We start from the raw sequence: 16,043 nt of genomic DNA on the forward strand, positions 1-16,043 counted from the left end.
AGGGAAGTGCTAAAATGATAGCAGCATTCCAGTTTATAAATGTAACTATTGTATCCCTGAATAATTCAATTTCCTAAAATTGGCACTTAACGATGAAATGACTTATCTCTTGCTGGGAGGAGATTCTAATCCCTCTCCTCCTTTTAAAAATAGCTTTTCCTGTTGCCAAGAGGAGAGCCTGGTATTTACTATTAGAAGATATGTGAATTAAAATACCAGCTTCTTTCCCTGTTGCAACTCACTAGCACTATATTAGCTGAGCTCTCTCCTACCTGGGAGAAAAGGTTCCTCCCAGAAGTGCCCTTAGTTCTTAGGAAAGCCTGACCCACCTCTTACTGGTGCCTGGAAAGCAAAATGCACTCGGAGTTGGCTGCTTAGTATTCAGACCATGTCAAGATTCAAGTAAAAAAGCCTGTATTGCATCGTCACCAGACCCAACACAACCAACAGTTCAAATCACAGTTAAATTATAAGCAAGCGTGGGGCAAAGTGTGCAGACCTGTCTAGTCAATGAAGCAGTAGAGATAAAAGGAATTACTACATAAATGCCAATGAGGAGGCTTTAACAAATACAGAGATGGTGTTCTTTCCAGGTGCCCCCAGTCGACTGTAAAAGGCTCCTAAGGATTTTGAACCTAATGCTTTCTTCCTTCTCATCCTCCACTTTTTCTTCTCCTCCTCCTGCTTCATCTTCTTTTAACATGCAAAGCATCTCCCAAAGTATTGAGAACTGAACAATTTCTCTGTGTATGTCCATAGTTTTGCAAAGGGACTGTGATGCTAGCAGACCAGTGATTACTACTGGAAGCATCAGATGCAGCAAAGGAAATGCAGTTAATACAATAATTCACATATGTTAATGCTTAGTTCCATCAATGTCAGCTTTCTTTCCTTCTTGATATACACAAAGCTGGCACACAATTTTAACTGATGAGGTAATGTCATTTTTTATTTAGAGAGCCTTAAGCTGTCCACTCTAACTAGTGATATCATCTTTGCAGTTCTCTCGTGAGGCTTTATGTAAACAAAAGTAATGTGTCCTGGACAGTTTGAAAAGAGATTGTTAAAGATGACATTGGTCATCATGAAGATTTCCCCCACTTTGATCTCTTTTAAATTGCCAGATACAGTTTATATTGCTGCCATATTTTAGCCATTCCTGTAATTAACATATCCCAGGACTTTTGAACCAAGTTAAACACAGAAATAAAGCGAAGGTTTGAAATGACCGGATTGTAATGTTTTCATGTCAGTTCTGGAAGAAAAATGGAAGACAGTTCAGATTATCTGGCTCCTCGGTGACTTGGTAAACAACAAGAGAGGAAAGGGAAAAACACTGAGAAAAGGATAACACCAAACAAACAAGAATCTTCCTGTTTTCCAGGAGGATGCCAGTCTCTTGGAGATAGCCCCCCACCTTTTGGAGATAAAGAAGCATATGTGTTAACTCAGTGTAATATTTAGAATAATATTTTATTGTGACTTCCTTTACCATTTGTCTCCTCAGGGTATTATTATTCAGCCTGAATTTTTTTTTTAATCACATCACTTTGATGACTTCAAGTGTGTCACATTTCCTTTTCAAACAACAATGTTCCTTTAAAGATTCAGTCTGGTGGGTGTAAACAAAGTAACTTTCCATTTTTAAATAAACGTTTTTCTTTAGAGAGATTATGTTCTGCGATTCCGGATAGTTTGGGGGAAGATGATCTGTGTTTTAACCACTGTGGATACCGAGAGAGGTTTTTTTCCTGAGAGTCTGGAGTTTGGTAGAATTGAGTTAAATAGTAAAGAATCTGTTTATTATTCTGTGGCCATATGTTTAGAGGGTCGCTCACAGAAATCAAAGTATTGTTCATGGAGAGCTCCAGCCAAGGAGACATTTTGAATTCATAAAAGAACTTCACAGTTTGAAAAGAATGCATAGCATTATGTATTGACACCCCACCACCATAGACAAAGGAACACAATTTAATAATAGAGAATTGTGCTCATGAGATTTTTCTTTTTCTTGTTAATTGGTTACTTTAAGTGACATTGTCTGCAAGTATAATGGACACCATTATTCTTAATAGTTCTGTGTTGCCAGATGATGTATACAGACATGATGTAGTCCATTTTAATTATTTCATTTTGCTGAATTTTTCTCCCTCCATGAAGTACAGTGGTGAATGCAGATAGCACTGTTTTCCTGACAGACTGTGCTGGATGATGCTGCCTGCTAAATCATTCAAATTAGAAGGGCATTTCTCGCTCACCTGTTATTTTCTTCCATATTGATGTGCTAGGTATGACTACGTGGAAGTCATCGATGGAGAAAATGAAAATGGACGCTTATGGGGGAAGTTCTGTGGGAAGATCGCCCCTTCTCCTGTAGTGTCTTCAGGGCCATTTCTTTTTATCAAATTTGTCTCTGACTATGAGACACATGGCGCTGGATTTTCCATACGTTATGAAATCTTCAAGAGAGGTGAGTGACTTCCAGTAGAACAAGTGTGGCTCAATGTTCATTCACATTGTTTGATTCCATAAAAGACAGCGAAAAGAAGACAAGGCATAATGCTTTTATCTTTGTGTAAAAAAATCATACGTTCCCACTACAAAACTGTTGAAAAATACTTTACACAAAGAAAAATTACCCGATGTATGGAGGAAGTTATGTTTAAATATTTTTTTCAGTATTTCAGGACTCAAAATTGCATCATTCTAATATGCTGACCAGTGTTTATAAGGCATGCATTCTGTAAAACTCTTTTAAGAGCCTTTATTCTTAGCTTGCTTCTTCAAAAATAAGTCTAATCTGCTCTCGAGGTTTGATTTCCTTCATTAAAAATGCGTGAGTCTCTTTTACCTTAAAGCCATGTACATCCCGATCCCTTTGTTTTATTACAAAATCCAAAACTGGTATTTCCCAGGAAAAGCAAAGCAGTTCACTAGCCTTAGAGTTTCTAAAGCTATTGAAGGAAGAAGAGCTTTTCTATTAATGTCTGTTAAGAAGAAGAATAGTTGAGGAAAGAAGCTCTTGGAGGAAACAGAACAGTAAAGCTTTAAATGGTATTCCCCTTAGGAAATAAAGATCCTTCTCCCCCTCCAATATAATCACTTAGTAATCTATTCCAATGGTATATATTGAGATGGATAGAATCTGACAATTCATAGTCTCCCAGCCTTGAGGAATTGAACACACATATCAGTCAATTGATAAACAATGTATCTTTATCTGGATGTCACTGTTTTTCACAAGAGCTAGTAGATTTCCTTTAATGTGTTCAATTCAGCCTTTTAAGTTGACGGTACTGTGGGGGGTGGGTGGGGGCAATCCAGGGCCAGAGGTTCAAGATTTGAGTGTGTTGTCCTAGAATATAGGAGAAAGCCTTTTTTAATAGAAAAAAAATTCCGGCCACACCAATTACAGATTCTCAGCAGCAACTGAGAATAAAAAAAGGAGTCATTAAGAGTTTCTGGGAACATTGGTACAACTTTTTAAAATTTCAAAGAAATCTGGCACCGTCCCCATATAAGTATGGATAGATGGAGACAACTTTCTTCAAAAATTTATATAAGCACAAACTTAGAAAACCTATAGCATAAATAATCATCTATATACAACATCAGTATGTGTAGCTGATTACATATGTACATATTTTCTTGTGTGGAAAGCTGCTTGACCTGTTATATAAATCGTATTGTACATGTATGCATATGTACACACACACACATATACACACATCTACATTTGCTTGCTTACCTGCCTATGGCACTATCAAAGAAAACAAGGGGTCAGAAAAGAGTTGAGGAGTAGCCTTTCATTTGCCATGCTTCTCGAAGATCTGAAGATGGTTGAAAAGAGAGAGAGCTCTGTAACTAAGTCGTTAAGAATTCATCTTCCTTCCAAATGAACTCAGCTCCCTACACTTTCATTGCCTCAGAGGTACTGTCCTTTCCCTATCCTGATCTCCAACACCACCCTTGAGACTTGAAGTTTTTCTTTCTCTTGTTGCCTTCCTACATCCAATGTGGCTTCTAGTTCTTCTGAATTTATATCCACAAGTCTCCAAAAGTCATGCTGCCTTTCTGTGTCCACGGCCTTATTAACTGAATGGGCTCAGTTTGGGTTCTCCCTATGTTTTCTCATCCTACACACAACTTCTCGAATGGTCATCGAGCCACTGTTCCTGAGATGCCTATGGCAGGTGTCCATCACCTATTGGGTCAAGCCTCAATGTCCCATTGGGTCAAGCTCAAGGCTTGACATCAAGTGCTCCCCCGCCTTCTCCAGCCTCACCTCACACAGATCCACACTCGGCTTCCTGCCTAAGGAGAGTGTGCTGGGTAAAGCCCGACAGACTAAATGTGAAGTTAATTCTGCCCTTCACTCTCTTCATGAATGTTCTGAGCCTCAGATTCCTTATCCGGGAAATGGAAAATAGTGTCTAGCACAGGCTTGTGGTGAAGATCGGTTGAAATGAAAACATGGGAAACATGGAGCCAGTGCCTGTCACCAAAAATGTCTTCAGTAAACAGGAGCCATTACAACGCTTATGGATACAGCTGGTGCCATCAGATTTCAGAGTCCTTGCTCCCTACCAGTTTATGTCCCTTAACCTCCAGGGAAACCTGGCTCTAAATTTACTCTTCTCAGGAAGCTTTTCCTAATTCTTCTACTTTTTTCCCTACATATCTACCCACCTTGTTCCCTACACATGCACACAACACACACACGATACACACATATGCATACTATATATATATATATACACACACACATATATATATACAGATGTGTTTCACTAACCATTGTGTTTCTCCTTAATATTTTCAAATTTGTTCATGTGTGCATAGTCCATTTCCCAACCAGATTGGTACCACCTGAAAAATGCAAAGAAAGTATCTTCCACCCCCCACCTCACTGTACATACTGCATCCTAATAGGTGCTCCATAGAAAGTCATTAACTAATACAATACACTTATGCATACATATACGAGTTCATGGACATTTTTTTCCTCAAAAGCCATTTAATGATATTATAGAATCCACGAATCTCCTTAAAAAAAAAAAAAAAAAAAACATACCACTTCTTCCAGAATGCAGCAATTTCAAGTTTCCTCAAAACACATAAATTTTACTAATCATAGTTGAACCAATGAGTCTTTTCACCCTTCGAGCTTGAGGTTTTCTGGCAATAGATTACAGTTCTAAGGAATTCTTAGGCCATTCCTGCATCCCTAAGCTTGCATTTCTAGAAGACCACCTTTGCCTGACAGCAAAGCCAGACCCTACCTCTTCCCATGCCTCCTGGAGCCACGCTGGACACCCTAATTTTCTCCCCAGGCCCCCCACTTTCCCCTTCTCCATGTCTTCTCCTAGATGCTGAGAGCTTGGGCCACTGCCCTAAAATTATTCCCACTCACCTAAAAAAATTTCTCCACGAAACCCATGCTTCCCAACCTATCACTCTTCCCCTGTTCTTCCCTTGGCCTGAGTCATCCCGGCTCAACTGCTGGAAGAAGCTGGAGACATTTTCTGTGGGTTTCTATGCGGGGAAGTCACATTTATTGAGAGCAAGATTGGTCACTTCATATATTATTTGGTTAAGAGTATCTCCAAAGAGAATATCTTAGCTATTATTATTGTATATCCCAATGTCATTAACAAGGAGGCATGGCCTTCTTACAGCTGCACAAGGTCCCCTAAGTCTTACAAATAACATCAAAAGCACAGTGTTCACAGGCTGCCAATGCCAAGTGTGCACCTCTCCCACCAGCAGCTCACTCACTCACAGGCATGTGGGGCTGCTAGACCTCCCTCCTATTTAGGGCTGTGTACTCTCTGCAGAATTCCTTAACCCATGCCCCTGCCTTGCTTCTTTTTGGGAAGTGCTTGCTCAACAGTGGCAAACCTATACAACAGTGAACAAGAAAAATATTAACACAAATCTTGATGTTTACTGGAGGAAGCAGGAAATTAGAGAATCTTTAAGTTTGAGGGGCTCTTTTTTCCAAATCCCAAAGTCCACCTCCCAGTTGTTATACACAGAATCTGAGGACAAGGAATGTTAGGAGGCCACCTAAGTTTACACGGCAGGTTAGCAGTAAGGATAGGACTGGAACTCAGATCTGGTGCTCAATCCAATTCTTTTCCATTACCGCATGGAATTTCTCCAATTTTTGTCACATACCTGGGCTAGCTTCAGTGAAAGCATTGAAATTTATTTGATTTTGAAAGTATGCCCTTGGGGCACCTGGGTGGCTAAGTTGGTTGAGCATCTGCCTTCTGCTCAGGTCATGATCCCAGGGTTCTGGGATCCAGCCCCGCATCTGGCTCCCTGCTCAACAGGGAGCCTACTTTGCCCTCTCCCTCTGCCTATTCCTCCCCCTACTTATGAGTGCTCTCTCTCTCTCTCTCTTTCCTCTGTCAAATAAATAAGTAAAATCTTTTTTAAAAAAAGGATGCCCTTAATTCTTACCATTTTTTTCTCTCATCAAATCTTGATCTCACCTAGGCAATTTTATCTTTTTAAGAAGGAGAAAATATTAGTATCTGAATTAAACCCTGCTATCAGCTTTGCCTTACAAGGGCCTAGCCAAGCATTATTTTTGCCCCAGGGAGGAAGCTGGAGGTCTCCAGGGTCATTGTTCCTACATTTTAAAAATAAAATAAAAGGGCTTCCAGTATCATATATATATATATATAATTTGTAAATTGATGGTTTACATTAGCATAGTCACTGTCATCTTAGAAGCAACTCATTAACTTGGAAACAGATTATAAACAATATAGCACATTTCATAATCTTCTCACCTGTAATTGACATGATAAAATGCCACATGTTAGTAACTTTAACTATAATCAAATAGATAAGTATCTGAAGCCATCATGGTGAAGGGTGAGCCACATCTGAGAAGGCTTCCAGAGGCATTTTAAACAAGTCAGACCTCTACAGGCCAGGTTTATTGTGCACAGCTAATAAGTTTTATTCTTCTGCATCTCCAGGGCCATAGACATCTAATATGTACATGGGGAGCAGAAATTGATTTGTTTACTCAAAAGGCTGCCAGATGCACTGAGGTGGAGATTCAGCCTACCAACCCTAGACACTAAAAATAGAGATCTGCTAGTTAAATTTAATCTGTATTGATGACCACACTGTTGCCTCCGGTACTTGGCTCTGTGGGAGAATATTTAGTTGCGAACACTCTCAACAAACCTCCGTATTTAGAGTTGAACCCATGCATACCATCACAGGATGCCCATCAGTGAGACAATGGCCCAGCAAAAGAACTGTTGAATTGAACATTCCCCCAGGTTGGATTTGAGGTTCAAAAGAGTCAAGTCATCTCTGATTCCAGGAGAGTCTTAAGATCTCTTTGAAAATTATGGCAGTGGTGGCGGTGGTAAGGGGCCAAGTTGAGGTGCTCACAGTCTTGTAGATGGGCCATTTTCAATGGTGGTGAGTACCACGCCATGTGGTCCTGGATGCCGTGAACTGAAATTGTGGTCATCCGTACCTTCAAAAGGTCAACTTGCAATATATGTGTGCATGAGCTTGACCAATTTAAATTACAAATTACCATAATTTGTATTGATAACACTGACTAGTCATTAAAATTATACTCTATAGGGATGCCTTGGTGGCTCAGTTGGTTAAGCGGCTGCCTTCAGCCTGGGTCATGATCCCAGGGTCCTGGGATCGAGTCCCACATCACTTCTCCCTCTCTCTCCCTCTGCTTGTGCTCTTCTGTCAAATAAATAAAATCTTTAAAAAAATATACTCTATAAATATACACATTATACACCCACACATATATATTAAAAAATAATTTTAGAATGGCACTGTATCTGATACTTTGGGGAAGGCAACGATGTCAACGTTGATATCAAGTGACTTCTAGCAACATGGCCTGTAATCACAGTTTATCATGCCCTCACTAACAGCCACACTTTACCGGCACACCTGTGTCAACACCACTCAGAATGAGTCACTCACCCTGGGTACATGTACGAATTACCTTTCACATTTAGTTTGTCAAAGAGGCATAGGTCACATCTGGCAGAGTTACTGAGTCACTGGTGTAGGAATCTGAAACCCAAACTCCCTCCACTGAATTCTCTCCCTCGCCTTTGTAAATGTTCTATTTCACCAATAAAGGGCTGTCAGCCTCAAGATTTAAAGATTTAAGCTTGAAGGGGCTATAATTATTTCTCTAGGGCTCTGTCGAGATTTCTGTAGCTTACTCATTCATTGTTCCCACATGATTTTATATTTGTCATTTTTTTCCTCTGCAAGAGCAGAAGTTTTTAAATTGCTTCACACAAATGGAAAACTAAGGGGAACACAATAAATCTGAACTTGACTTTCCATACCTATCACTCCTATGAAAAGGCTGAGTAATGAATGATTAGGACAGTGATTATAATGGTGAGCTTTTATTAGAAAGATATGCTGCCTTTGCTCAGGTTATTTCTTGGTGAAGTCGTGTGAGTGGGATTTTCACTTTGCTCCTTCTTTTCTTTTACTCACAGGTCCTGAATGTTCCCAGAATTACACAGCACCTAGTGGAGTGATAAAGTCCCCCGGATTCCCTGAAAAATATCCCAACAGCCTTGAATGCACTTATATTATCTTTGCACCAAAGATGTCAGAGATTATCCTGGAATTTGAAAGCTTTGACCTGGAGCTCGACTCAAATCCTCCGGGGGGGATGTTCTGTCGCTATGACCGGCTAGAAATCTGGGATGGATTCCCTGATGGTAAGAAGGGCAGGAAGCATCCCAAAAAGGGAAGAATCTGGGGGAAGGGCACTCGGATCCTTTTACAAGTGTCATGATACTTGTATCATTAAAAAAAAAAAAAAATAGCTCAAAAGGAGGAGGGAAAAGAAACCAAAACGGTAACTCTCTTTATGCACAGCAGCGATGAAATATTTGAACTTAAAACACAGTAATTATCTTGTCCAATTTCTTCATTTTATAGATAAGGAAACTGAGGCCATGAAAGATTATACATGGTCTCATAGCATTTTGTGTGTGTATGTGTGGTAGAATTGGGACCAACACATGGTTTTCCTGACTAAAGTATTTTGCTCATTTCATTGACCTGCCTACTGGTCATTAATTCTTAGACCCTAAGAGAGCAATTAAGTCAAACCATTCACTTTACAAATGCAGAGACTAAGGACCAGAGAGGTTAAGTACTTGATACAATTTTAAGGGGGAAATGTGCATCTATTACACAGTTACCAAAAATTTAGAAATTTAGAAAAGGAATGAGAATGTTTGGACATTCCTAATTTGGGGGGGGGTCATTGCTAATTTAGACAGCTTCCCCGTCTTCTCCTAGGGAATTTTTATCCTTGGCAACTTGAATCACCTCAAAACATCCTCTATCTACATTGCTCTTATCATCTAAATTCATCCTACATTTTAAAAATATTGACTGAACACCTACCACACACCAGGCACTGATCTAGCCACTTCCTAAATAGAACAAACAAAGATGGCAGCCCTCTCAGAGTTTTAGTTCTGCCAGGAGAACGGAACAATAAACAATACACGTTATAGATGAATGAATTATGTGACTGGAATGTCAGAAGGTGAGAAGTTCTATAAACAACAACAGCAGCAAAAATGGAAAGAAAAAGTAGAGGAGAGCAAAAGCATAAAAAGTGCTAGGGATAGCAAGAGGGATGTGTAGGTTGAAATTTTAAATAAGGTGGTCAGGTTCGGCCTTATTACAAAAATGACATTTTAGTAAAGATTTGAAGGAGGGGGTGGGTAGCCATGTGGACAGCTAAATGAAAGCTTTCCATTTCAATCCTTGTGAATTAGGAGGTGAATGGCAAAAATACACACCCAAATCCTGAACAGAGGGAGATAATATCAAATAATTTGTTGCAGCTGCATTACTTGTCTTGTGTTTAGTCTGGTTTAATATTAAGATTTCTCTAGAGAACACACTCTACACAGATCAGAAAGGGCAGCTTGGAAGTTCTTACAAATCATGCAGTTAGAGATGTATAACCATCTATAAAATAAAGTCAGATATTATGATCAGGCTGGAGGAAGGAATATTTAAATAAATATTAAATTGTAAATGAAGGGCAAGTATCACGTGAAAGAGATTGCCTTTGCCTTTGAAATGACATTAAAATTATCAAGGTAATTCAATTTAGCTGTGTTCCTCAGCAGTAAACAGCAATGGAGATAAACTGGGTTTAGAGAAAGCTTATATTGTCATTGGAGTAAATGGGTGAGCTTCACTGGTTTAGTTTCTTCTTTGGTCTATTACTATATAAATAGGGTTATGATGATCTTATTGAAACTCCTTCATTAAGTAATGAGATTTGCCCAAACAGAGTGCTGATTGATTTCCAAGTATTCAGTCTGATAATTAGGAAAACAATATTATAATAGTATTGTAATAATAGTTGGAACATTTAATAATGGGTTTGTTTGTTCACAACCCAAATTTGCAGCCTTCCTTTCCAGAACTTACATTTAAATTGACATCTGAAAAGGAGGTCCAATCAACCAACTTATTTAGAATACTTTCCGAAAGAAGCGCATTGTTATTAGTGTCAAGGGTTTTTCAAAGTAGTAATTTTCTGGCTCTAGAAAATCACTGAGTTGAAGCGAGGAACAATTAACAATAAGAGTTATCAGTCTTGCAATTCTCATGTTTTAAACTATGGTGCACTTGACTTATTCCCAGAGAAAACTGGCCTTGGAATGTGAAAACTGTGTTTGTATATTTGTTAAAACTTACCTGGCTTCGTCCAGCCTACACCAGCAATAACAGCTCTCTCCTTTTTAGGCAAAATGGCAGACTGCCCCTCCTGGGTTTCTTGTCAGTGGCACTGGACACATTTTTGTCATACTAGTTCAACACAGACAGTTCCTTGCCAACAAAACTGCTTTTATTCTTTGATACCCCTTCTAAAAACAACAACCAGAACGTGCTGAAGGCTTTCAACCATCAAGTGATTTTTAGGTTGCATTTTATCATACACATTGAATGAGATGACTAAGTAATTGAAAGGTACTCATTGATTCAGATTGACTTTGAAGAAAAGCAATTCTACTCCAGAACTCAAAATCCAAGGCATGCACAGAGTGAATCACACATCCCCATGTATCACTCTCCGAAGCTCCACGGATTCACAAGTAGCGACCCTGAAGTAATTGGTGGAAGTTTACATATGGTTTGTGAGCCATGAGTTGAGCTCGCCACCCTGGTGGGTGTTGCAAATGTTTGTGCTGAATTATGGAGCCAAACACGAATGCTTAGCTCACATGGTGTAGGCATGCATGAAGTCAGCTCTCCATCTAGGCTGGGCCAAAGAACTGGAAATGCAGTTGTTACCTACATTCCAAAAATTATCAACTATTTGAGGAATAGGTTTCATGAAAACTAGATTGAGTTCTGTTTGGTTTTTATTGACTTACTATTAATATTAAAATTAACCTTCTGAGATAGAAATATAAAAGTGATATAAGCACAAAATATACACATTCCAAAATATAAATGACACAAATGTGCAAATTTTTTTTTCTGGGGAAGAGTTGCAAAGTCCAGATATTCTCCAAGAAAAAGTTTACTATTGTAGGAGAAGAGTACATGGTCTATTTTTTACCTTTTCGAAATGATTCCCTTCCTTGTTTTGTTATTCAGAATGCCTCATTTTAAAAGTACATCTTCGTAGTAGATTCCTGCCCTTTTTTATCCATATAGAAAGGGGGCAGAAAGCAAGTTGTCTGATTCAGAGGTGGGGTTATAATTACTGGAAAGATTAATGGAAAAATGCAGAGAACAGGGTACTGCCATTCAGGGTTGCTGGTGTATCTTTTAAACAGCATAAATACCGTATCGCCTTCATACCTGAAAAGATATGATCACTGTGGACCTACTGTCCCCACAAGAGATTATTTAGCACACATTGCTTGCTTAAATTCTTCAATAATGCAATTTTTGAGTTCTACTGCTGTTTTTGCGACAGTTTCCATTCATCTCCTTGGCCTTTGGGTCTACAATAACGGAAGTAGGAAATCCAATAGCTGTGTTCATGTAAATACACAAATGAGCACACACAGGAGATGGATAAGAATACTGCATCCACTCTTGCTCAGATCAATATTGCATTAGCTTGCTCGGCTAAGGTCTTGCTGTTGTTCAGGAAAATTCAATACTTCTTTGTCTTATGGTCGAAAAAGCCTTTTCACTCTCATATCTCGAGGGCTCCTAAAGAGAGTTGCGCACTGCTGTCCGGGGGCAATGTTCTAAAGGACAGAAGGCAGATTTACCCATGTCTTAAACATTATAAACCAGTGAGTCATGGAGACTCTCTAAATTATGAGTCTGCATTAGACAAGTTCTCTTCTGTTTGCTCTTTCAAAGGGACTCCCCCTCCCCCCCTTCCCCAGAGGAATGGGGTGGTAGTGGAGGGGAAGAATCCACAGCTTAAGGGGGCGAGGCAGCTTCCCTTGTGCACTTGTATTCTTGGAGGGGTCAGTGGCTGTGGGGATTAGAGAATGGCTCCAAGGACTCAGGCTGTCAAAGTTTGCCCACAGACTAAAGAAAAAGAAAGTTATGAAGCCACAATAATGGAATTTAAACGAGGGAAAAGAGTGAGAGCATATGAATGGACTCTGGGCCTCTCGTTAAGATTGTAGATCAGAAATGGGATTCTTTTTGAGGAAAGGAAAAACCTGAGTTCATGGCTCTAGCATAATGTTTTCATGCATGTGTCATGGGCAACTTTGCATTCCATAGGGAAGAAAAAAAGTGTTGAATTCATTCAGGATGAAGAAAATCTGGCAAACATGGGGCGCCTGGATGGCTCAGTCATAAAGCGTCTGCCTTCAGCTCAGGTCATGGTCCCAGGGTCCTGGGATCAAGCCCCGCATCAGGCTCCCTGCTCGGCGGGAAGCCTGCTTCTCCCTCTCCCACTCCCCCTGCTTGTGTTCCCTCTCTCGCTGTGTCTCTCTCTGTCAAATAAATAAATAAAATCTTGGGAAAAAAAAAAGAAAAAGAAAATCTGGCAAACAACACTTGTAGAAGAACCTGAGTCTCAGATTAAAGCTGAAGAGAAACAAAACAGAGTTTCATCTCCTGAGATGCTTTCTTCTGCCAGCTGGGAAGTCTGATATAACAACATTTTCTTCCCATGATGCAGAGCCACTGTTCATGACCACGTGGTGCCCTGTAGATAATAGGTATATCGATGCCACTAATGGGCTATGTCCTTGTTTTCTTCATGATAAAGCAGTCTACTCACACACACACAATGTTTGGTTGCTGGAGAGTGAGGGGTTTCAGTAGAGAAAATTCTTAGAATTCAATCGAATCAATTACCGTGAATGCATGGAGAAGTTATCAGATATTCAATGTAACCACTTTACACTAACACAAATGTGGAAACACTTTGGTTGGTTTTTTTTTGTTTTTTGGGTTTTTTTGTTTTGTTCTGTTTTAAGTGGGTTGGCAAGGAGCTGAAAACCTGTTAGCCAAGGATCTGAGTACTCTAAAAACCAGGGTGCTCAGACTAGCCAGCTGCCTACCAGGAACTCAGCAGGTACGTGCGGCTCCAGGGAGATCAGCTCTTCTGAGGCTCACTTTTTCAATCACATTTGAAGCTTCTCCTAGTCCCCATCAGCTGCCTTCTGCATCCAAGTTATACACACGGGCCTTGGCACACTGTGTCCCCATCCCTCCAAGAGAGGGGTCCACCTACTGTGCTTCCTTGAACAAAGCAATAACTCTTACTTGAAATGCAGAGAACCATGGATTTCTTGGAGGGGAAAATGGTCCACACCAGATTGTCCTTCTAAGCCCAAACCATCTGGTATGTTTTTACCATATGTGCAAAAAAAAAAAGAAAAAAAAAAAAAAAAACTAAAGAAAAGGGTTTTTTTTTTTTTTCTTTTTTGCCTTGTTGATGATCTGGACAGGGAATTGGAAAGATTCTCCAAGCCCAGAGGGTTTGTGCACTGTCTATAAGGCAACACACAACTACTAATTGCTAAGGTTTATCTAAAAGCTCTTCAATAAAGGGGTGGCCAATTTAAGCCAAACAGCAGTTTGACTTACCAAAATTAATCAGTGTTCCCAATCTTTCACTGCCTTGGCTCCTTCCTTTTTTCCCATAGTCTAATGGCTGCGTTGGGCCGTCTTTTGGCCACAGTGCAATGCAGTCACCTCTCTTACATTTGGGAAAGAAAAAACTGGAAGAAATGTCAGATGCATTTTCTTTTCGTATTGTTTACAACTTATTGTTATGTATAAATTATTGATATCTGTAGCTTCTATTTTTTTCAATTGTTACAATTATTAATTAGCCTGTAGATAGAGCCCTGAGTAGGACATCGTCCCTTGTCCAAGTCTGTGATTTTCCTCATAATAAAGCTCCAGGACTAAAAGATGGAATGAGGAAGGACATCAGGGTTACTCAGTGCTGGATCATATTCCTGATACTGGTCTGGTTCCATCCAGGACCAGTTCCCAGGATCTCCTCCTAGGGTGGGAGAAGTTGAATAAGGCAACTTCAGGAACCCTCGGTGATCACAGCCTCGCTGGAATCTCAGCACTGGGCAGTGTGTGCAGTTTGGTACTGGAGATGAATGTCAAGGTGCCCCTTGCCGGCCCAAATCTCATACTTTGCACTGAAGCAAGCATTTCGATTCTGTTCCTAAACACAGTCCTACTCAGTGGGAAACGTAGTTACATTTGTGATTGCCCTTCTGAGCACACTTTAAAATCCTCTCCACAAACCTGATCCAATATGTTCATTGCAAACCAATTAACGGGGGAAGGCTTGCTTTGGGTAAGAAAACACTTCTGGGTTCTGCTGGGACCCATGTTTGCAAATGGTTATTCTTGCATCTGCTGTGGAACAAAAGATATTTAAATGTTCTCCGCATTTCTCCCTTTCTAGTTGGCCCTTACATTGGGCGTTACTGTGGACAGAAGACACCAGGTCGGATCCGTTCCTCATCAGGCATTCTCTCCATGTTTTTTTATACTGACAGTGCAATCGCAAAAGAAGGCTTCTCAGCAAACTACAGTGTCTTGCAGAGCAGTGTCTCAGAAGGTCAGTATTTATTCATCTTGCAAAGCACTGTGGTAAACACTCCCTGTTATTCCTCCCCCCACACCTTGTGGCCACAGGAAACACTAAAGAAATGCTTTGTGAATTGGAGTGCCAAGTATTTGTTTTTCTCTTTTAAGTGGTTTTTATAAACATCAATAGGAAAAACTATTTGGTGTGCCTTCTTAAGAAAATCGTGGATGAGAAGGCTGCTTGTAAGCCTCTGAAATTATGGGAGAAAGTGGGAAAGGGCAAAACAGGGCCCCGAAACAATGAACTATAGCCAGACCTGTCTGGCACCCTTGAATGTGTATTGGGTTGAGAATCCTAGATGGACAGACTTCAATCAGAAGTGATAGGAACACATATGTGGTGGTTTATTGACAGGGCAGGCTTACAGGATAGAGGCTGTAGTGAAGAGGACAGGGGATGTTTGGAGACCTGTCCTACAGGCTGGTCTCTTTTTTACCAGATCTTGCTGGAAAATAAAAAGACCAATTAAATCATAAAATCGTATTTGTACTTAATTTGATTAATTAATCTATGTATCTTTGTGTCTATAAATATTTTTATTACAAAATAACAAACCTAAGCTTAAAAGTATGAAAGAAAACCTTTTATGCCCTAAAACTTTATCTATTATGATAGAACATTCAGAAAATGTGGAAGTTTGGTTAATTGAGAGTTTTCTTGATGGTTGAGAATCTTTAATCTCTAAAGCTTTTTTTCACCTTAGTACTTTAGATTCACATTTCCTAAGGTTGAATATTCATCTCCCTTTATCATATTTCATCTCAATGTCATATTTCATTGTTTCACTGAGTATATGAGGCCTAATGGAATACATGCTTTCGTGATTCATCATCATTATTGTGAGTGTTATTATTTTATGTTGTAAAGTGGTGGTCCTCTTTGGGACTATATGATACTGCAGTTTACTTCTGATGGCTACTCCCAT

The 16,043-nt window shown here is 39.7% G+C and overlaps 1 protein-coding gene across 6 annotated transcripts in view; it reads left to right on the top strand.

Annotated features, from left to right (window-relative positions):
* The window catches only part of NRP1 (neuropilin 1), a 137,144-nt gene that overhangs the window by 55,196 nt on the left and 65,905 nt on the right, over positions 1 to 16,043 (top strand). For all 6 annotated transcript variants that reach the window (XM_027595428.2, XM_027595429.2, XM_035721904.1 and 3 more), the window contains 3 exons: positions 2,289 to 2,470; positions 8,526 to 8,753; positions 14,933 to 15,088. In XM_027595428.2, coding sequence (XP_027451229.1) covers positions 2,289 to 2,470; positions 8,526 to 8,753; positions 14,933 to 15,088 — 566 coding nt within the window. The remainder of the gene's footprint in view (positions 1 to 2,288; positions 2,471 to 8,525; positions 8,754 to 14,932; positions 15,089 to 16,043) is intronic.

This window comes from Zalophus californianus, chromosome 9, assembly GCF_009762305.2.
Source record: "Zalophus californianus isolate mZalCal1 chromosome 9, mZalCal1.pri.v2, whole genome shotgun sequence".
NCBI lineage: Eukaryota > Metazoa > Chordata > Mammalia > Carnivora > Otariidae > Zalophus > Zalophus californianus.